Source organism: Hermetia illucens, chromosome 1, assembly GCF_905115235.1.
Source record: "Hermetia illucens chromosome 1, iHerIll2.2.curated.20191125, whole genome shotgun sequence".
Taxonomy (NCBI): Eukaryota; Metazoa; Arthropoda; class Insecta; order Diptera; family Stratiomyidae; genus Hermetia; species Hermetia illucens.
Window position 1 is genome coordinate 13,165,624 of NC_051849.1, and position 22,633 is coordinate 13,188,256.

The window sequence follows — 22,633 nt, forward strand, 5'->3', positions numbered from 1 at the left end:
ATAAGGCTCATTCACGTGGAGCAGACTGTAGAGTCGGAGAAGGATACGCTCTACGATGCAGTAGAACGAACCCTCGAAGCCCTCTCCAGATATGATATCAAAATCATACTTGGGGATTTTAACAGCCAATTAGGAACGGAGCCCGTATTCAGGCGATACGTTGGCTCCCATAGTTTACATAGCAATTCAATCAGCAGTGTCACATGATGTGGTTGTTGGAAGTACCTGGTTTGCGCGGAAAGCGGTACCACTTTCAACCAAATTGAACACCACCATCACCCGCAAAAAGGGTCGGAACGGCTGGTTTGACGATGAATGTAAGCTAGCAATGGAACGGAAGAGTGCTGCATACCGAGTAATGCTGCATTCTCAAAGGACGCGGGCACGCGCGGAGACTTATCACGAATTCCGGTGAGCGGAGAAATTACTTCACAGACGGAAAACAGAAGCCTGGGAGAACCAACAGATCTGCGAATTCGAAAAGTACAGGGAGCAACCGCACCAGGCATAGTAGGCGGAAGTTTTACCAACAAGTCAGCAGGATTAAGCCTTATACACTTCGATGCTCATCCTGCCGAGACAAAGAGGGAAATCTGATTTCCGACAGAATGGACATATTGGGGCGATGGGTTGAGTACTTTGATGAACTACTGAACAACCAGAACATCGACGAGTTGGAGGTCCCGCCAACTGAAGACGACGGACAAATGCTGCCACCACCAAGCATAGAGGAAACAGTCCGTGCAATTCATCGACTTAAAAATCATAAGTCGCCAGGAGCCGATGGATTTGCAGCCGAATTGGTTAAATATGGAGGCGACCAATTACACCAAGTGGTTCATCAACTTGTGTTCAAAGTATGGGGCGGCGAATCAATGCCTGACAACTGGCAACGAGGCATTATCTGTTCCATACATAAAAAGGGGGATATCACGCAGTGCAGCAATTATAGAGGTATCACGTTGCTAGTATCACCTATAAGATATTCTCTTGCTAGGCCGGATAGCCCCATTCGATTCCGCGGATTCGACACACGTAATAACCCCTTTAAGTCCAGCCAACTACTGGCTTATGCTGACGATATCGACATCATGGGAAGAACGACCCGAGACCTACAAACTGCCTTCATCCAGATCGAGCAGACGGCAGTTGGCGCGAGATCTTGGACAGCATATCAAGAGAAGAATCCTCCGAAGAATTTTTGGCCCCCTACGTGAGGATGGACGATTCCTTAGTCTAAATAACGACGGAATCTATGAGCGATACCATGACCGTCAGGTTGTGGATAAAATCCGGCCCAATAGGTTACGGTGGGTGGGTCACTTAATCCGTATGGATGAGGATGATCCAGCCCGGAAAGTCTATAAGGGCAATATCTATGGTAGAAAAAGAAGACGTGGTAGACCCTGCCTGAGATGAAGCGATGGCGTAGGTCAGGACGTCAGACAGCTTTTAGGCATATCGAATTGGTGGACACCGGCGCAAAACCGGGAGGTCTGGAGTTCCTTATTAAGACAGGCCTAGACCGGATACCGATTGTTGTGCCGATGATGATGATGATGATCCCAACAAAAAATTATTCAATTATTGTCAAAGGAATTGAATTATATTCCCATTCTTGAATGAATACAAAATCAAAACTTTATTTCACGTTAATAATTTTATTCGAGAAAAAATTCACATATAATACCTAATGTATAAGTACAACGTGTTATACAAAGTGAAAATCTGTGTTTTCCATTTGGCATCATAACTACATCACGTTTTCGAAGAGAGGAATATTTTCCTAACAATAGATAAGTCCCTTTACCGAATAGTAAACAGCATTATCAATATATCGCATACTTTTTCGCACATTAAAAAGTCATGATAGACAAAAAGAACATTTAGGACGAGTACACAACGTGTGAGAAACATTATTCAGGATATGAACTCGGAACAAGTTCTAAGTGGTATCACATTCAAGTGGTTGATTCAGTTTGATTTTGTAACATCTTCGCTTGGCCTCTTGCCGATAAGCTCATTTCGCATTGTTGTTGAACCCATGGCTCGCCGTCGGCTTGAACCGGGCATGATTGATGGAACTTTATCTGGAAGGAATTTTGCAAAATTTGGAAACTTGTCAGCACTGATGAAGGGAACAAGTGGTTCCCGAAATATCGGTATTTGCAAAAATAAATACCCACACCAACGAAAAAGAAACAAGTTTTTATTACTTCAAAAATTTGGTAGATTAGATTGGTTCTGATGAAGTCTTTAAGGGTTTTTTTTTTGGTAAATGTGTCTATTGTGTCTGCATGGATGAATTAAGTAAGCAAACCACAACTCAGTTCATGCTCACCTTGATTCGTTTCGCCTGCCCTATGCGTACTGGCTTCCCGATTCCCACCTGTAATTGTGCAATATGAAATGACGATACAATGCCGAACACCTCCATCTTTCCGTCCGAAATGCTGTGTTCAAACTGTTTATTTTCCTTATTGCTGAGTTCTACAGACCATGAAATTCAGTATTGTCGTGAAAATCACTTCAAAAACAAAAGTTACCGCAAAGTTTAACTCCGGCGCCCCACGAGTCGATATTCAGGAAAACAACTGATTGCAATTCGGGCAAATCAACCTTCTTGTTATCGAGGTACAGTTCAATGCGCTTCTCTAATCCTTCGCACTCGGGTTGCATGATTTGATGTGTTCCGAAGCAGAAGTAGAGGATCTGTTGATTGGAACTAATTTAACAAATGCGTCTAGTCGTCAACTTGAAAAACGGCACCTTATTGAAAAGGCGACTGCTCAGAACATAAAACCGGCTGTCCCGTGTCTTGTGGAAATTCAGTGTCACCTGCGCATCTACGCCTACACTGAAGTAGTTGTAAACGTAGACTGTGCGGAGTGAAGCTCGCTGGATTGGTAGACGATAGCGGACAGACTCGATTTCAAGGACCCAGCGATCCAAGTTGACTACTTTAGACGCTAGTATCTAAAAGCAAGGAAGGTGCAAGGTGTAACTACTCAACAAACAGACCCTTTTAATACAGACTTGATCCAAAATTTCCACCGGATTTATATGATCTGGGGACTCTGCCCCCCATCGCATGACTCTCGATAGATCGTTTCCCGTTCCAAGGGGCATAATTGAAATTTCTGGAATTGGTCGGATGTCCAGAGCGAAAATTGTGTTCAGTACCCATCCCACAGTACCGTCGCCTCCGGCCACCAAAATCCGGCATTGCTTTGGACTGATTTTCACCGCCCACTGCAAGGCTTCCTGTGGCCCTCGTGGACAAAGCTCCATTACTTGAAGTGGATGCAAATAGCCACGAAGATGCGAGACAACATCTGATGCGGTGTTACTTCCTGATTTTGTATTGGCTATGATTAAAAGTGGTTTCCAGTCTTCCCAGTCAGGTGGATTGATCCCGGTTAAATGCAGTTTTACGGCACGCCGGGTCCGCGCCGCTACAATACTTGTCGGTGGAATGATTAGTTCACGGTAACGACCATAGTTACACGGATCTGATGTTGCGTATTTCTTGAAGCAGTTCGTGTGCAGTGCCGTCTGGCACCAACAGCAGCGGTAGCCGAAGAGACCAGGGCTGGCGTGGTAGTCGATGTCCTCCTTGCACAAGCTGCACTCCATGTTCAGAGGTAAGTTTCCTAAATTTCCATTAGTTTACCCAACCCCTAAGACTAATAAATAATGTATACCTTTCACCCAATGATGGGATATTGATTTTCCATTTTTTAAGTACTTGTCCTTGCACTTTAGGTGACTGTCAGCCTTTTTGGTACAGTGCGGATGCGAGCACACACCACAGCTATCACACACGAGCCCAGTTGAAGCCACAACAAATATCTCACAGATCGAACAATACGCAGCCTTGAAACAATTCTCAATTAAAGAACAAATAAACAAGAAAACCAGTTGCATACCCTCCCAATGATTTTAACCGATTTCCAATTATGTCGCTTCCTCCCGGGTATCACGAGGACATCATCAATCATTATTGCTCGGCATACGAACCAGAGAACTACCAGAACGGTCAAGCCGCCCGCAATCAATTCAAAACTTCTTTCCGAGGACGACATAATGGAAAATTCGAAAATTTTAATGCCACCCACAAGTGAGTATCGCTTGGAATTTATCTGCCTCGCATGAAGTAAAGCTGGACTAAATGGCTCCCGCGGATTTTGCACTTTACGTTAACATTTCAGTTTGTCAGACGTGAAAATATGGCAGAAACATTACTTTAAACTGAAACAATTAAGCTCTCCGGTGGTCCGAGCAAGTACGTCACAGCAAATATAAACAAATACACAACAAATAAAAAAGAAATGTCTGACAATTTCTGGGTTAATTTATTGTTGCTATTAGTTATCATAAAATATAGCAGAGGCGCTGCGATAGGTTCAGTGATTCGATTCATGACAAGAGTTGTGTGGGCATTGCGTCCCGAGAGCTTAATAAAATTTAATTGAAGGTTTTAATTGAGTCGCGGTTTTATTGGTTCAATTAATCAGACGAGACGGGCAAAACAATAAGTTGTCTATCGTCTCAGACACTTTTAATTCAATATTTTTGACAGTTGTAACAATTCGGCAAGCAACGCACGTGCATCAGCAAGTGTCAAACTTTAAATGGTTTGATTCGTGAAGTGCAACTGGTTGACTTAAGCCCGGGGTGTAAAGTGCGTAAACAAAGCGAGAATTTATATAAATTAAAGGATGTCAGCGGGAGACAATAGTTTATTTAAGTCGCTTTCGTTGGTGCCATGGATTACAAAGCAAATTCAAAAGTTGGGTGAGTTGTCCTAGCGCACATGAATGGATTTTCTAAGATTAGGATAAGTAAAATTTACTTTAATAAACAATGGAATGATTGATAGCATAAAATTGTATAGTGCTATGTACAAACGGAGGCTTCCGATATAGTGGGGAAGGATGCCTTGCTTGCCGGCCGTAACGCTAATTGTGGGAGGTTTGTGGAGTTCCGCAGCTTCGACCGCCTCTTCATTGGTAGCTCATTGTTCGAGCACAGAGCCTGCCTTAAGGTCAGTTGGGTTTTAACTGACTGTAACCGCCAGAGCAATCAGATCGGCCACTTCGCGATCAGCAGTAGATTTAGAAGTTGTCCCCTGGATGTACGTAACAAAAAAGTCGTTGACATCGGCCACAAAAGGGATCACGTCCGCCACTTCTTGACAGTGGGAGAGCTATCTTGCTGATCAGACGGGATATACATTGAATAACCCGCCTGAGAATGTCGATGAGGATTGTGATGCCATCTAAAATGCATGCAGGTCGTTAGCCACGTCCTGAAGGGATGTCATCAGATCTGCTTGGCTGCGGAATTGTGGAAGCAGATTGATTGTCGGAGTGTGACGCGCTTGAACTCCTATGCCGTGCGAAATCCCGAGATGTTCGGGTTAGTGTGAGCCGTGACAAAAGAGAATTTGTTATTGCACTAATCAGGTTCTGCGGAAGATGTCGCAGAACGCATTGATTTCAGAACTGTATACCGCATCACGAAAGAATTTGTATTGTATTTGTTACAAACCTTTTGCTAGTCCTGTGAAGTGCTCTTTTCTACGGTGCCAGGCCACGTCCCAAACGAGCGTGATAAAATTTCTGACTACGGAATCGATGGGCCGAAGAGGCTCTGTTATCCGCTCGAGTTCCGATGACGTGTAAATTTTGAGAAAGTTCGGCGTAATGTGCGCGTGGCAAAAGAGAATTTATTACTGCGCTCGTCAGGGAAACGGAAGATCCTACAAATCGCAATTATTTCTGAAGTATATGCCGCATCACAAAAGAACTTGGTTGTGATCGTAAATCTTTCGATGGTCTTGTGACGGATGTTAACGGTCCACTCTACGATGACGAGTAACTGAAAAGATGGAAAGAACATTTCACCACCGTTCTTAACCGTACCACATTCGGTGAGGTTGCTCCTATAGTGGATGTAATCACTAATTATCGTTACATGCGGATACGGACCGTTGCTCCAAGCAGAAGAAAATCATTGCGGTCATTACCGCAAGACATCGTTCATTGTCTTTTATAGTCGGCTAGCACTCAGAACCATAACGGGCGACAGGACGGACACCTTGCGATAAATTTTAGACTTGACAAGTTCGTTGACACATCGATTGCAAAGAACAGCAGTTGTGGAAAGCCACTTCATCCAGGTTGCTTTAATGCGTGATGCAATTGACCCGAAATAGTTAAATCGTTTAGTTCTGGGCAGGCCACTGCCATTGACAGTGATAGTGCTTGATGTCATTTTTGTTATAAGACGCAGACATCATCTGCATAAAGCAGTGCATAGGGCGCTGGACTTTGGATGTCCCGTGTGACAGTATCCATAACAAGAGTACAGTTCCCTGGGCGACTAAGGACTCCTTTGGTGCTGGAAGATGAATTGAGAACTCTGAACTGCACACTTTTAGAGTGCTATGAAGAGGCTTGTCCTATTTCCCGAGGCCAAAGCGGTAAAACGGTTCCTTGGTGCAACCGAGAACTGCAAAAACTAAGGAAATCAACCAGGCGACTTCTAAGAAGACTGGTTAAATTTCAGGAACTCACAACGTGAATATAAGAGGCTCGTGAGGTGCTCGAAACGAGACTCCTTTAGAGCGTACTGTGAGGAACTGGAAGGCGAAAGGGAGACTTCAAGGCTGTGCAGAGTCCTCAAAAAGGATGAGTCGGCCAAGTTGGATTCTCTTAGAAAACCCGACGGTACTTTCACGAGCTCCAGACTGGACTCAGTACAGACCCTCCTGGAAGTACACTACCCGGGAGAACGGGTGAGAGAAGTGGTAGGGGGAGAGTTGACGGTTCTTGCACCCCTTCAACACGCAAGTATTGCAAGGGGAACTGGAACACTGCGAAAGCGGTTGTCACCCATGAAAAGGTGAGAGCTGCCATACTGTCCTTTGAACATTTCAAAGCACCTGGCATGGATGGCATCTATCCGGCAATGCTAAAGGAGGGTATGGAGCATTTAGAGCGACCTGTAAGAAATATTTTTCGAGGATGTCTTGCTCTGGGCTACGTGCCTTCTTCTTGGCAACAGGTTAAGGTAGTTTTCATACCGAAACCTGGGAAAGATGACTATTCTAATCCAAAGAACTTCAGACAAAGCAGCTTCAATTCATTCTTGCTGAAAGATTTGGAGAGACTGGTGGAGCGTCACATTCGTGGAAACGCACTTAGGTCACACCCACTTAGTGAAAACCAACATGCTTATCAACGTGGAAAGTCCTGTGAGTCTGCTCTTCATTCTTTGGTCACAAAGATAGAGGATGCAACTTTGAATGGTGAGTACGCGATGGGGATGTTCGTGGCGTGGACATTGAAGGGGCTTTTCACTGTGCGCCTTTTCAAAAACTTTGTGATGCCGCCAGAGCGCATGGTGTTGATGATGCTTTAATTTAAGTGGATCCATGCTATGCTAACGCAAAGATTGTTGTGCGCTGAGGTAGGGGTCGATCGCTACCTGACTACGGAAGCAACGAAGGGCTGCCCCCAAGGAGGTGTGCTTTCGCCGCTTCTGTGGAGTATGCTGATCGACTCACTGCTATGCGAACTGCAAAATTTGCCAATACACGCTCAAGCTTATGCTGATGACGTGGCTGTACTTGCTGTTGATCGGGATCTTGGAACGGTGTGTAGGAATATACAGCGTGCCGTTGATTTGATAGACAGCTGGTGCCTTAGACATAGTTTGTCAGTTAATCCAAATAAAACCACAATGGTTTTATTCACAAAAAGGAGAAAACTGGATGGACTTTGTCTCCCTGAGATGAGGGGTACTACCCTTCAACTCTCCGAAGAAGTGAAATATCTGGGGGTCACACTCTAAATAAAAAACTTCTTTGGAACAAACATGTAGAGGTAAAGATGAAACGAGCTCTCACAGCTTATGGGCTGTGCAGACGGACCTTTGCCACGACATGGGGACTCAGGCCTCATGTGGTAATGTGGATATACGTTGCCATCATTAGGCCGATGTTCGTATATGCATCCGTAGTGTGGTGGGTTAAGGTGAGACAAAAAGGTTTTCACCGTAAACTAGCCGCACTGCAAAGAACTGTTTGTCTGGGTATCACAGGTGCCATGAGCACGACATCCGGCGCAGCTCTGAATGCACTACTCAATTTGCAGCCACTGGATATATTTATTCAAAGCACTGCAATGAGAGCAGCTCATAGGCTAATTCGATTAGATCTATTGGAAAACAACGGAAGTGGGGGGCACAGAGCATTGGAAGAGTTACTGGAAGGACTGAATCCAGTTATTACAATGCCTTCCGATTGTCGTGTCCCCATACATCTGTTTGGTAGAAGATATGTAGTTACCCTGAAGCGTAGAGAGGACTGGGAAGACCCAGAGGAATGCGTGGCGGGATATACGGAAGCCTTCTACACCGATGGCTCAAAAACAGAAGAGGGTTCTGGAGCCGCAGTCTACCTCTCGAATAAAAACGAGAAGTGGGCTTTTCCTTTGGGACAATATGCAACGGTTTTTCAAGCCGAAGTTTATGCGATCCTAAGGGTGGCAAACTGGGTGATTGACGAGCGGTTGAAGGGCAGGCACATCGCAATCTGCAGTGACACTCAAGCTGCACTGAGGGCATTGAGCAGTCCTTTGATCACCTCGAAAATCGTTCAGCAATGCAGAAGCCGTTTGAACTCTATGTCTAGATTCAATACGGTGGAACTACTCTGGGTACCTGGTCACTGTAGCATAGAGGGAAATGAAATCTCGGACGCTTTAGCGAAAGAGGGGTCAATCTCCCCTATGCCGGGACCGGAGCCAGCAATTGGGGTATCAGTAGCTTTGGCTAAATCTGTTTTCAAAAACTGGGAGCAAGTTTCCCATAATGACAGGTGGCAGAGCCTAAATGCTGCTCGACACACCAAACTTTTCCTGCCAGAACCCAACATACGTACTGCAAAGTTTATCCTGTCGAAAAGCAGGAGGACTTGCAGGTGTATTGTGGGCATTCTGACAGGCCATAATTCACTAGCTGGGCATATGTTCAGAATAGGAATTACCGAAGATGATACGTGTCCCTCCTGTAATGAGGAAGCGGAATCCACGGAGCATTTCCTATGTGAATGCCCCGCCTATGGACGCATCAGGCATCAGATCTTTGGTGCCGATGTTCTCCAATTGCGACGGGTAGCATCACATCCACTAACGGAAATCCTGCGATACGTTAACGAATCCGAAATATTCCGTTAGACGGGGGTGGCGAGTACAATGGGCCAACACGGCCTGAGTGCTCAGAAGCTATAGCTTCTCCCCCACCATACACACACACACATCCATAACAAGAACAAAGAGGAATGGTAAGAGAGCGCTTCCTTGATGAACACCGACAGAAACACGAAGCAGTTTCGATACACTCGCCACACTTCGAACTTCACTTTTCGGATCATGGTAGAGCAATTGAACCCAGCGCGTTCTTCTGGTACTAGTTATCAAAGACCATACCAGATTAGTTCATGTGACACACGGCCAAACGCTTTCTTCAGATTCAGAAATGCAATGCGAAGAGGGTGTTGTTTCTCACGGTCTTCCCCATGAGCAACCGCGCAGCGTGTATTGCGTCAGAAGTTTCACAGTTTTTGTCAAACTCCGTTTGATTCACGATTTCGTGAATACGGTTGTGAAGAATGCGTTCAAAAATCTTCATAGTGTGGGAAAGTAACATCCTGCTAGATTGCCTTTCTTTTTAAGGTTTTGTTTGTAAAACAAAACCTTATTAAAATCGGTTTACTGTCTGTCTGTCTGTTCGTCTGTCTGTCTGTTTGTCTGTCCGTCACACGCATTTTTCTCAGAGACGGTTATAGCGATTGACACGAAATTTGGTAGAAAGGTGGGAACTGTGAACGCTCACGCATATAGTGAGTTACATCCTCTTACGACCAATTTAAGGGGGGGGTCCCCATACATGCAAAAGGGGGGTGTACATTTTTTTTTTCATCAAATATAGTCGTGTGGGGTATCAAATTAAAGGTCTCGGTTAGTACTTTTCGAAGCCGGTCTTAGTTTTGACTTTTGCTGAAAAGGTGGGGAGTGCGGTGGGTTGAAAGTGGTCATTTTTTTAACGAACCCATTCTCAGGAACTACCGAACCGAAAAATCTGGAAAAAATCAGGGGGCTGCCACTATATGGTGCCTAGGCTCCGAAATACCCTCGATATCGATACCTGTTCAAATAAAGTTAATAATAGTATATTACTATAATTTTTAGTAATTGACAGGAAAACCCCCCTTAAGTTCACCCTAGAATCACAAAATTTTGCAGCAATGTAGGCTACAGTATAGATCATGATCCTGCCAAATTTGGTAAAAATCGCACTATATTTGGTAAAAATCGCACTATACTAGTTATACTAGGTCAAATCTGCGCTCCTCTGCAAATTCTAGACTATGAATGTCAATATCACTTGAAAGTGGCTATTTTCACATAATATATGCATATTTTACGTGCTACATGCTAATGGGACAAATGCACACCCAAATTTCTTTATAAAAGAAATACACAAAACCTTTCATATCTGAAGCGTCTAGCTTCCGGTTTCCCGACTTGTTTTTTTTGGAATTGTGATATTTTCTTGTCAGTCAGATGGTATTCTATCTTCCTCCATAACCCGAAGGTGTTCATAAAATCGACTATACGCTCGTAACCTCATTGTGTGCTCCAAACTATTTTCACCCATGGCACTTGTTATCGTCTGCCTTTTCACCTACATGACTACTAAGATCGCCTGCAAGGATGATGTAGCCATTAGCAGGCACGTTGCAGGTCTTTGCATCGAAAAGTTGCCAGAAGGCATCTTTCTCGCCATCAGGTCGACCTATTAAAAATAATCAAAAGAAAGCTCGATCTCTACTCAAAGAATATAGTTAACAAATATCGAGTAGAATTTCAACGTGGAAAGTCAACGATTGATCGGATATTGTTAATGAAGTAGATACTAGAGAAGTGCTGAGAATATAACATTGAAATTTATCAAATTTCCGGTGACGTCAAACGTCGATCGCTGGGTACTATACAAAATATTGCCTGAATTTGAAGTTCCCGCGAAACCGATTAGACTCATCAAAATGACAATGGGTTAATCTAGTACTCCGGATTAAAGCAAGGCAATGGCGATGACGACGTAGTGAAGGAAATTAGCCTAAAAATAAATGAAAGGAAGATCAATAGCATAACATAAATTAAAAGAAAGACGCCATTCAGATGAATACTCAACGATTACAACTTCGTAAAGGTACAAGGTTGTGTACTTAGAAAAACTCTCACAAAGGACAACAACAAAATAGATAAAATCAAAAGGTGTTTCACGCATAAAAAATAAAAATGTACACAGAAAATAAAGTCAAAAATTTATAAGGTTTGATCTGTAGTCCTCTGTTAGAGCAGCGAGAAGTGGACGATGAACTAAAATCAATGCTTTTGAAAGTCCCCAGAATAATTTTAGACCCTGAAAAAGATGGGAGGACTTAGAGGACTTATAAATAAAAAATCATAAACATCGCAAAGTAAACTTTCTCCAGATTAACTTGACACACTACCGGGACTATAATGGTCTACAGGCGATACTAACCCTACCACTTTAGTTCTAGTACCCTTTTCATGTGGCTAAACAGGACTGTGCGACATACACACTTGGGGTCTTAAAGTTGATCAGTAAGGACACCCCGAATAAAACAAGCAACAAAATAGCCGAAGTAAATCAAGAATATAGTTACCACTAGCATTGGCAGTGCCTCCTAAACGGAGTTGCGGCACTGTTCTCCTTCAACTTAACTTTTAGATAGACGTTGTGTACCAACTCCAAATAAAAACAATCAAGAAGTTAGTAACTATTTCGAAATGGCAATATATCAATGAGGAGCTGTGTGGCCTTTATAGACTGCCGTGTTGGGCTGTGTCGGTGCAGATGGACCCGTTTCTTCAGTGTTTCTGAATGGAATGATATCGAGTTCGAAACCACAATTATCAAAAACAAGTGCCTTCTTGTGAATAACGCGAGAAGGCCATACCGCTGTATTTCACTTTGTCCAAGTTTCAATGCAACATGTTTAGTTTAATTCGCAGCGGTTACTTTGACCTTTGGTTCGCTTCAATTATGGATGCAATTTTAGAAAGCAAAATTTGTAAAATGCGAGCCTACATATGCACGTAAGGACGTATACATTGACTGCTACAGATTTTGCAACCAAGTATCGTACAAATTGGCCTTTAAGATCCTGTGGTCTATTGTGCTGTGAACTAGATCATGCATTTGGCTGGTGATATCTGATGGTTAAAGGATGCTACTGTACTTCACTAGCAGAAGGAAATAAGTCGCTCTCTAAATACTATATGCACATATGTATTTCAGGAGTGGTTTATTAGTAGGGCTAGCTTTCATCATAGCTTTAACCTAGACCAAAAATTTTCTAATATATTTTATAGTGTTACAAGATATCTTACCTAAAAAACATCAATTTTACGAGTATTCATTTCAACATTTCAGGACTCAAAGCACCCACTCCAATTCAACAAAACTGCATCCCCCAAATTCTTAGTGGACGAGATTGTATTGGCGCAGCGAAAACCGGTTCGGGGAAAACATTTGCATTTGCTCTTCCTATTTTACAGAAGTTAAGTGAGGAGCCCGTTAGCCACTTCGCTTTGATTCTCACTCCAACCCACGAGCTGGCTTACCAAATTTCGGAACAGTTTGAAGTTGCAGGTCGACCAATGGGAGTGCGAGTATGTGTTGTTGCAGGTGGTACAGATCAAATGATTGAAAGTCAAAAGCTTCAAAATCGTCCTCATATTGTTGTTGCAATGCCTGGCCGTTTAGCTGATCACTTGTCTGGATGTGATACATTTTCATTTGATAGTATGAAATTCTTGGTTGTTGATGAAGCGGACAGGTAGGGAATAAATGATTGTGTAATTAAGGAAGTAATTGGTTCTAAGTCGATCCGCAGGATGTTGAACGGAGATTTTGATGAGAGCTTGGCAATTATCGAAAAGTGTATACCAAAAGAAAGACAGAATTTGTTTTTCTCCGCAACGATGAAGGACTTTATCAAGGAGTCGAGTATATTCCCAATATCTGATAGTGTAAGTAAATTTCTATGGAAATTAGTGCAGGAATATCTCTTGCTAAACAATAATATGAAGAAAATGAGATCAACGAGTGGACTTTTACCCAACCAAGTTTTTGAGTCACATTTTTAACCCGTAGGTTTTCGAATGGTCTGAAGAATCCGAGGTAGCAACCGTCGAAACATTGGATCAGCGTTATATCTTGTGCGCCGATTACGATCGCGACATGGTCATGATGGAAGCTTTGCGAAAATACCGAGAAGAGAATGAGGATGCCAATATTATGATATTTACGAATACTAAAAAGTAAGTACTTTTTAAATATAACAATATTCATTTCAAATGTTCAATATAATTATAATTTAGATACTGCCAACTGCTTTCGATGACTCTAAACTCAATTGGATACGAAAATGTTTGTCTACATGGTTTTATGCGACAAAAAGAACGCGTCACTGCCTTGAATAAATTCAAATCAAATCATGTGAGAATCCTTATAGCAACTGATGTGGCTGCTCGTGGTCTAGATATTCCTAATGTCCAACTGGTCATCAATCATCGACTACCTAAAAGTTCCAAAGAATACATTCATCGGGTTGGTCGCACTGCTCGAGCTGGAAGGAAAGGTTTGGCGATATCCATATTCCGCTTTCCAAGAGATTTGGAATTCCTTGGGGAAATTGAAGCTGCCATTAACACGAAATTGACAGAACACAAAATCGATCGTGAGTTTTCGTTAATATGGGTTTGATGTTTGTTTTCTTAATCGCTCTTTTTATAGAACGAATGGTTGAAAGGATATTCATGCAAGTGAACGTTTCGCGACGTGAATCAGAAATACAATTGGACAATAAAGATTTCGATGAGCGAGCTCAAAATTACAGGAGAAAGAAATGGATTATGGACGGACTCGACCCCGATGAAATGGAGGCAAAGTAAGTATATTTTACTAGCAACTTCGCTTGAAACGGTTGGTAACTGGGGTAGGGAGCCCTCTTGTTGTACAATGAGAGTCCGGCTCGGCTGAGATTATGGACATTTGTATTTATTCTTCTATCGGACAATTATCCCGTGGGCAGTGTAGATAAAGACATGTATGTATGTTTTCTACATACAATTAACAACAAAAACAATACTCGGTTGGTTTCACAGAAATTAAAGTGTGAAACGATTGAAAAATATATTTCAAGGAGATAGAGGAATGGAAGTATGTGGAATAGGTTAGGCGCGAATGTGGCGTAGGGCTAGGTAGTGGCTAAAATAATGGGGGCCAAAACAGATTCACTATTTTTAAATGGCTAGTATTTGAAAACGAATAGGATTACAGTTCCTACGCCTAGGTAGCCGCAAAGATGGTATTGGAGCTGTGCGTTGATATTCCCTAGTCACGAAAATTCCCCGCGCATCCTGCGACACCCTGTGAGGAATCATTGAAGAGAATCTTGGGTAAACTGAATTTTATACGGGTATATGAGCCCCGGATTTTTTTTTTTTTTTTTTTTTGGGGTAGGGTAGGTGAATGCATTTACGCACACAGTCTTGGACTCCCGATTCGGTACGTCATCGGACTACCAACTAAACACCTCCCCATCGTCAGAGAGCTAGCCTGGAACCGTTTGTCCCGCCTTGCGGAGCCTTCAAATCAGGGAATTCCTTTCACCAACGGGAGGGGAGAGGAGGAAGGGAACTGTCAGTTCAAGGAACCCCCTGCCATCCGGCTCCTCCACCGGTCGAGTTCTATCTTCTTAGCAACGAGAACGGCCCGAACGTAATGGGCAACACGGTTCCAGCTATCAGCAGTCCTCAGCATCTCTTCCACAATGTTGTCTGGAGAGAGATCCCCTGTGTTTAAATAGAGTTGCTGACGAACCCCATCCCACCTTCCACAAGAAAAAAAAGTGTGGTGGGCATCGTCCACAACTCCATTGCAAAACACACAATCCGGAGAACGCGCCTTCCCAATCTTGTGCAGGTAAGACTGAAAATCTCCATGACCACTTAAAAATTGGGTAAGGAAATAGTCAGTCTCACCATACTTCCGATTCAGCCACGCACCTAAGTTGCCGATGAGCCGCGCAGTCCATCTGCCTCTAGTTTCATTTTGCCAAGAGAGCTGCCACTCGTCTAGAGTGTGTTGCCGTTCTTCCCGAGCAACCACCTCCCTTGGCTCATCTCCCTTGCGCTTGTATATGGCCTGACGCTCCCTAGCAAGAAGGGCAACGGGGATAACTCCCGCGATCACCATCACGGCCGGTTCAGAGACTGTGCGGTACGCAGACACCACCCGTAAAGGTCCCCGTCTCTGTACTTGCGCGAGGCGTCTACGATATACCTCCTTGTTAAGAGCGCCAGCCCATACCTCTGCGCCGTAGAGCAGGGCAGACTGCGTTGAGCTCATCAGGAGACGTCGCCTACTAGACGCAGGACCCCCAATGTTTGCCATTAGCCTACTTAACGCCGAAACTCCAGCCGCAGCCTTGTTCGCTGCTGCTTGGATTTGCTCAGAAAAGCACATCTTTGAGTCAAGAGTCAACCCGAGGTATTTTACCGCCGATTTTGACTCGTTTATCGACTCGCCGAACGATATGGGACGCAGGGTCGGAATTCTCTTCTTAGTCAGGATGACTACTTCGGTTTTTTCCAGTGCAAGGTTGAAACCATGAGTAGTCATCCATCCGTTTACCCGTCGCATCAATATGCCGAGTCTGCTTTGTGCCTGTTCGACAGTGCGTCCAGCAACAAGCGCTGCGACATCATCTGCGTAGCCAACCAGGCACGACTCTTCTGGCATGTCGAGTTTAAGCAGACTGTCATAGGTAGCGTTCCAGAGGTCCGGCCCTAGGATGGATCCCTGTGCTACCCCCGATGTGACTTCCATCCACCTTTGACCCTCTAGTGTCCATCTTACGGAATTGAAGGCGTTTCTGACGTCAAACGTTACGAGGAGCACCACCACGGCGTCCACGACCTGCATGACAGCATCAATTGTCGATCTCCCTGCCCTAAAACCAAACTGCCGGGGAGATAAATCTCCGGCAGCGCGTATCGCTTCAGCGAGTCTACTTCTGATGAGCTTTTCGAGCACTTTCTCAGCAGTATCAAGCATACATAGTGGGCGGTATGAAGACGGCAGTTCGGGATCGCCTTTCCCTTTAGGGATCAGCGCAAGCCTCGCAACTTTCCAACGAGCAGGGAAAATGCCCTCTTTCAGGCAAGCGTTGAATGCGCCGAGCAGTAGGTCTGACCGGTGTTGGAATACCAGTTTGTACACCTCTGCTGGAACACCATCGGGTCCTGGCGCCTTCATGTTTTTCATAGAGAGGACTGCCTGTTCCAACTCTTTTACAGAGAAAAGTGGACAGTCCTCTGCGCTCTCCGCGCCGACGTCACCATCCCATACGGGGTGTGCAGGGAAGAGTGCCCTCACAATGCGGTCCATCTGCTCGACCTTAAGTGAACAGGGGATAGCCGGATAGCTGAGTCGTTAGAGCACAACACTGTCGTACGGGAGGTCGCGGTTCAAATCTCACTATTGGCAGTGGAATTTGTATCGTGATTTAACGTCGGATACCAATCGACTCAGCTGTGAATATGTACCTGAGTCAAATCAGGGTAATAATCTCGGGCGAGCGCAATGCTGATCACATTACCTCCTACAGTGTTACTGTAGTGTACCGTTACGGTCTTGAAGTGCTCTAACCCATTGCAAGGCCCTGATCCAATATGGATTGCTGCGTCAACGATTATTATCATTGTTATATATGACCCCCGTATAAAATTCGGTTTACCCAAGGGTCGAACTCAGGTCATCAGCCAAAAAGACGAATTTTGTGGGAAAATTTTAGGTAAGATTGACGAAAAGAAAACCTGATAAATGGGGTACTACATTACTAAAACTACACGTCGCCCCGAAATCGCTTCTCAAATACGTCAATAATCTATTCCTGATCCTCCCCAGATCTCATACCATCAGAAATTACAGTTCGCTGTAACCACCAACTGGCATATTTAGACACTCCTGTAATACGGGTTAGAGAAACCATAAGGTTAAATTGGCAGCAGAAAGAAGCAATCCTTCCTTCCCAAGAGAGCGAATATGAATGCCGGTTACAATCTACTCAATAGTCCTCGGTGAGTGACGACAATATCAGTTTGGAATATAAAAGAGGAATGGTTCTCCGAAAAAAATATATTAAACGTCATATATCAAAGGCCCTAGCCAACGCGTGCGAAGGACCACAAGGAATGGAGTACACAATGGCTATTTTTCAACTAGTTATGTGCATGAGTTTCAGGAAGAGCGGGGATCCTACAAAACTCCGTAGACAAGCTACAGAACTCCAAATAACGTGGGAAGATGCTTTTCGAGACTGAAAGACCCAGAGTCAACCCTCAAACAAGTCAATGTGGTATGCAAGATACTGAGTTGATTCTAGACGATGTTGTATTTAGGAGGGGGAGGCCACAACAGATTGGATGAACTAATGATGTTGAAAACTTTGCAAATCAGTGGATTTCATGTATTACTATTATGTGTAGTGTATTACTAGTTCTATTAATGATCGTGCCTCCTTTCTACCATACCTCCATTTGCCTGACGTAACCTTTCCGTACATCAGCCCCCCAGAAAAATTAGGTGCCAGGTCCTGATGCCATTCTGGCAGAGGCATATAATCTCGCATTGGCTAGATCAACCAGATTACCTGAAGGAGGGCAGCTTTCCGTGCCGCTGAATGGCGGCAAAGGGAAAGGAGGCCCTGAGTTGCCGTCTGCTTACCGGCTGAGAATATGATTAACATGGCGGGGAAATTGTTCGGGAAGCTCATCAGGCGTAGACTCGCTAATTCGTGCTCCTGGGGACTTATCCCAAAGGCAGTTCGGTGTTAGAATAAGGAGATGAACAGTTAATGCTGTTATGGAGATCGTAAATGCAGTACAACTGAAGCACACAACCTCCAACCTCGGCGGGTAGTCCTCCTCGAATCACTTTTTGTCAGAAATGTCTTCCATTCGTAAGATGGGCATGCTAGGCACACTAGAAAATTCATTTCATGTGCCGAGCAATCTCTTGCGGATATTAAGGAATCGCTCTCTGCTATGTGAAGCGCTCGAGGACCAAGTGTCGGAATCACGCCGCAGCAAAAAGTGTTGATTAATCGGCACACAAACAAGGAGATATCACGAATCCTCCAGCGAACACGAATCCATGCTGCAGCACTGGCCTTGTTTCGGTTTCCTTGGACTTCACGTGTCGCCCGCTCGTTTCGTGTGGATTCTGCGCGATCGCAAAATGAGTGTTCTATTCAATTTCGCTTGGCTCAAATACACGGTTACTCACATGCTTTGCTCGCTTTACTTATAACGACTTAGTAGCGCACCCCTCGCATAACTCAATGCCAATTAGGTTCAATATCCGTCTGTTGAACCGGATATCGAAATGAAATCTCGCACGCCAGGCCGCTCGCCTTCGACTGTTATTTCATTCATTTACCTTATCATTATTGAAGTAAAATACGTCAGGCCGCAAGAGTCGCCGCTATCTATTATTCAATTCCGCTCGCTTGGCTTCTGAGGTGCGCATAAACTTATACGTTTCGAGTGAGCAAACAGCTGGGCTGTGAGTGCCCTAATTTGATCATCGGAACTTGGCGTACAAATTCCAATATGCATTGTGCGGAAAACACGATTATTCACCTGTTTTGTTCACTTGCCTTATAACGACTTAGTTGCGCGCTCCTAGCATACCCAACCCCAAGAAGGGTCAGTGTCCGTCCGTTGAACCGGATATTGAAATCGAATCCCGGAAATTAGGTCGCTTGCCGTCGACTGTTATTTCAGTCATTTACTATATCATCATTGAAATAAAACACGTCAGGCAAGAATCGAAGCTACTTCTTTCTTTTGACCGGATTCGTGGTCCAAGTTGTTTTTGTATCCGCTCTCTTTCGGGCCTTCTTCATCTCATTCTTCACTGTGTCTCGTTCTCGTTTTTTTAACCGTCCTCGTGGCTGGTCGCGCTCATAGTGTAGTAAAAAAAAAATACTACATACACTTGTTATCTATCGGGGCTCTGCGGAAATCCTACTCACTTAATGCCCAACACATTATTCCCTAAACATCTCGTCAGGTTGATGAAAACATCGTGGAAGTTGCCGATAACTTGAAACAACCACTTTTTTCCGTGAAAAATAAGAAGGCGTCAGGTCCTGATGATATTCGGGCAGAAGTATATAAACTGGTGTTCCACTATTGACCAGACTTACTGCTCGGTGCATTTAACGATTGCCTGAAGAAGGGCAGTTTTCATTGTCGCTGGCTGGATGGCGGCAAAGAGTAAGAGACCCTGAGCTGGCTTCGTTGACATGGTCAGGAAATTACTCGAAAAGCCCATCGGGAGTAGACTCGTTGAAGCCTCCAAAGGCAGTTCGGTGCTAGAGTAGGGAGATCCACGGTTGATGCTGTTATGGAGATCGTAGATGCAGCGGTGCTGAGGCACATAGCCCCTAATCTCGTCGGGTAGCTCTCCTCGTAACGCTTTATCAGAAATACCTTTAGTACCGTAAGATGGGCAGGTATGCTAGGCACACTAGAAAATAAATTTCACGTGCCAAGCAATGTCCCTGCTCTATGGAGCTCTAGAGCGCCAAGGAAGGATAGAAATCGTATCGATGGTAAATGACCAAAAGGCAGGCCTAAACAACCCACACTGTTGAATAGACGCAAAACAGACAGCGGACAGATTAATATGCCATGATGCAACGGGTACACGGATGGATGATTGAAATGAAAGTAGCACCGGACAAGGCTGCAGCTAGAATTTCAGTGTTAAGTTGTCTAACGACGTACATTGCAGGTCCCACATCTACATCTCCTTATGAGCCCAATGCAGTCCGTTCTGGTCTACGAAACAATGGTATGGGCTGATTCCCTTGTCAAGGAGGTGTATCGTAAGTGCCTTGCTCAAGTGCAGAGACGGAGTGCTTTATGGGACACGTATACCTATCGGATTGTCTTAAAACCAGCTGTGATGGTGATCGCGGGATTGATCCCCGTTGTCGTCCTTGCTAAGGGACGTAAAGCCATCTACAAGTGCAAGGGAGAAGATTCAAAAGAGATGGCTGCTCGTGAGGAACGACAGCGTCTACTCTAGATAGAGTTGTCAGAGAGATGCCGAGGAGCGTTTGCAGATGGAGTGGTGTTGTGCGTTTCGTTCGGGTTCTTTTAGTTAGTCCGGGCCGGATTGCAAAGGATTCCCTGAATTCTAAGGTTCAGGCTTCTGGTGTTAAGTTCATGATAAGAAAGTTGCATATTTAAAACTTTTTTTCTGCGCCCCCAGTGTATAATGGCGAAAAAACATTTTTTAAACTTTAGTGGTTCCTATTTCCACCAATGCTTCTTCGAAGAATTTTTCGCCATTTCGTTGATTTTGAGTAAAATTAAATTCGCAATTTCCGCTGATTCTACGAGGCAATATGCACTTTTCCTTTATTTTTTTGCAATTCTGACTTATGGTGGTGAAAATTTGAGCATCCGCTGTTTGGTTCCGGGGTGATGTTTTCAACTTTATAGAGGTTTTATCGACCCTAGATATAGGTTGACTTTTAGAGGCCCACCTTAGAGCACGCATTTTTCACCATTTCTCGAGTGCTGGTTTATCAATCGTGGATATTGTTGCACTTTCTGTATCTGGGGCACTTCCGATTCCAAACAGCAACTGACTGCTGAATCGTGGAAGCGGATCGATAGAGGGAAGGGGTGACGCGTTCAAATCCAATATCGAGCGAAATCCCGAAAAGTTCACCGTAAGGTTCGCGTGACAAGAGAGAATTTGCTATTGCGCTGGTCAGGGAAGCGAAAGATGCCGCAGAACGCGATGATTTCAGAGATTTATCCCGCATCACGAAAGAGCTTACATGTGGACGCAAGTCTTTCGATGGTCTTATGAAGGACGTCAACGGTCGACTTCTCATTCACGATTACGAGCAACTGAAGAGTGAGGTTTCTCGTCTTTTGGTTACTGAATCTATTTTAGTGCAGACCGCGAATATTTTTCTTAACTAAAAAAAGTGAAGCGATGGCGGCTTTACGGTTTCTTACCAGGACAGAGGCAAATCGTCAGACGCTGCCTCACCTTTGCCCTGGGAGCAGCGTGACCGTAGCGGCTCGCAGATGTTGCGTGCTCCCTTATATTCCTAAAACGAATATTCCAAAATATGCCTTTAATTCCAAATTGCACATTTTTTTAACTATTGCTGGCGATGGTGAAAAGTACTCTCCACATCTGCCCCACATATTCCCATCTCTTATTCCTGAGAATATATATTACAATGTGCGAATGTGTCTTTTCGCTTTAATTCCTATTATATATTCCTAATACATATTCCGTTTTCATTTTACAGATTCGAAAATCAACAAAAGCAGAAAGCAAAGGAACGGCGCAAGGAATTAAAACGTAGAATGGCTGAACGTGAAGCGCAAGAGCAAACAATGATGAACGATGAACGCTTCCAAACAGTTGATCCAAACAGCTTTATCAAGAAGAAAAAACCTAAAGTTGATAAGTTAAGTGAAAGCGACAATAAAAAAATCAACAAAAAAGAGTCGCACAAATCAATTAAAACTCACACTAGGCACGAAAAAAGCAAAACAAAAAATACATTTAAATTTAATCCCACAAAAAGAAAAGGGATCAATTGATGTTATGTCCATGAATTAATAATAAATCAATTTTTATGTTCTTAAAGTACTGTTTATTTTTTCTTCATGTTTATGATAATATCCTTCCAAGTCTTAATTTTTTTTTCGCGAAAAACACTTAACTGTGTAGTTTATGAATAAAAAATAATTTATCATACTTTTACAATCCTAGGAAATCCTAGGAAACATGAATATAAATGCTTCCTAAATCAGTTCGAAATATTGCAATAAAAATCTCAATCAAGCGCAATTGTCAATAAGGCATCTTCGGGGTGAACTTCAAATAAAACTTTTGCACCGTCGTTAAATTGATAAGCAATACTACCATCTATCACGAGACCTGGAAAGATAAGAAAAGAATTGAGAAATATTTTCTATTGGATAATTTTTATTATGGCTAGTTTACAAGAAAATTGGAAGCAGAAATGACTTAATTCATCCTTTAGAGTTGATTCATTTCGAAAGTTAAACTGAGTCTGAAATCTGAGTTTAGGAAGTAAGGGGGTCATTGGTCCAAGGAGCCAATGGGTAGGTACACTAGCATATTCCAGGCAAAAATCTACGCCATAGACAGATGTGCCTCCTTCAATCTCTAAAGGAATTACGGGGGCAGAACATTGCTATTCTCATCGAGCGATCAAGGCACTTAGGTCCAACCAGGTAAACTCTAAACTAGGATGGGAATGCCTTGAGAGATTGAATATGCTCGGTTCGTCCAACAAGTCCTGGATACTCTGGATTGAAAGGCAATGAAGCAGCGAACGAACTAGCCAAGAAGGGAGCAGGGACGCCTTTACCCGGGCCAGAACCCTTCTTTG

At 43.8% G+C, this 22,633-nt stretch overlaps 3 protein-coding genes across 4 annotated transcripts in view; 1 reads left to right on the forward strand and 2 right to left on the reverse strand.

Annotated features, from left to right (window-relative positions):
• Nucleotides 1-1,644: 1,644 nt before the first annotated feature.
• On the reverse strand, nt 1,645-4,373 carry LOC119647141 (diacylglycerol kinase epsilon). Its single transcript, XM_038047934.1, has 7 exons — nt 3,930-4,373; nt 3,705-3,876; nt 3,037-3,653; nt 2,770-2,976; nt 2,547-2,712; nt 2,342-2,490; nt 1,645-2,090 (listed from the first exon to the last, which is right to left on the reverse strand). Exons 1-7 carry the CDS (start codon nt 4,083-4,085, stop codon nt 1,962-1,964), a joined length of 1,596 nt encoding a protein of 531 aa, XP_037903862.1. The 5' UTR covers nt 4,086-4,373; the 3' UTR covers nt 1,645-1,961.
• On the forward strand, nt 4,087-21,865 carry LOC119646528 (probable ATP-dependent RNA helicase Dbp45A). Its single transcript, XM_038046992.1, has 7 exons — nt 4,087-4,120; nt 12,535-12,940; nt 12,998-13,133; nt 13,258-13,424; nt 13,485-13,843; nt 13,900-14,053; nt 21,518-21,865. The coding sequence occupies exons 1-7, from the start codon at nt 4,087-4,089 to the stop codon at nt 21,813-21,815; spliced, it is 1,554 nt and encodes a 517-aa protein (XP_037902920.1). The 3' UTR covers nt 21,816-21,865.
• LOC119647142 (NAD kinase 2, mitochondrial) overlaps nt 21,846-22,633 on the reverse strand; it is a 65,854-nt gene continuing 65,066 nt past the window's right edge. For both annotated transcript variants that reach the window (XM_038047936.1, XM_038047935.1), the window contains exon 8: nt 21,846-22,155. In XM_038047936.1, coding sequence (XP_037903864.1) covers nt 22,052-22,155 — 104 coding nt within the window. In that variant the 3' untranslated portion in view covers nt 21,846-22,051. The remainder of the gene's footprint in view (nt 22,156-22,633) is intronic.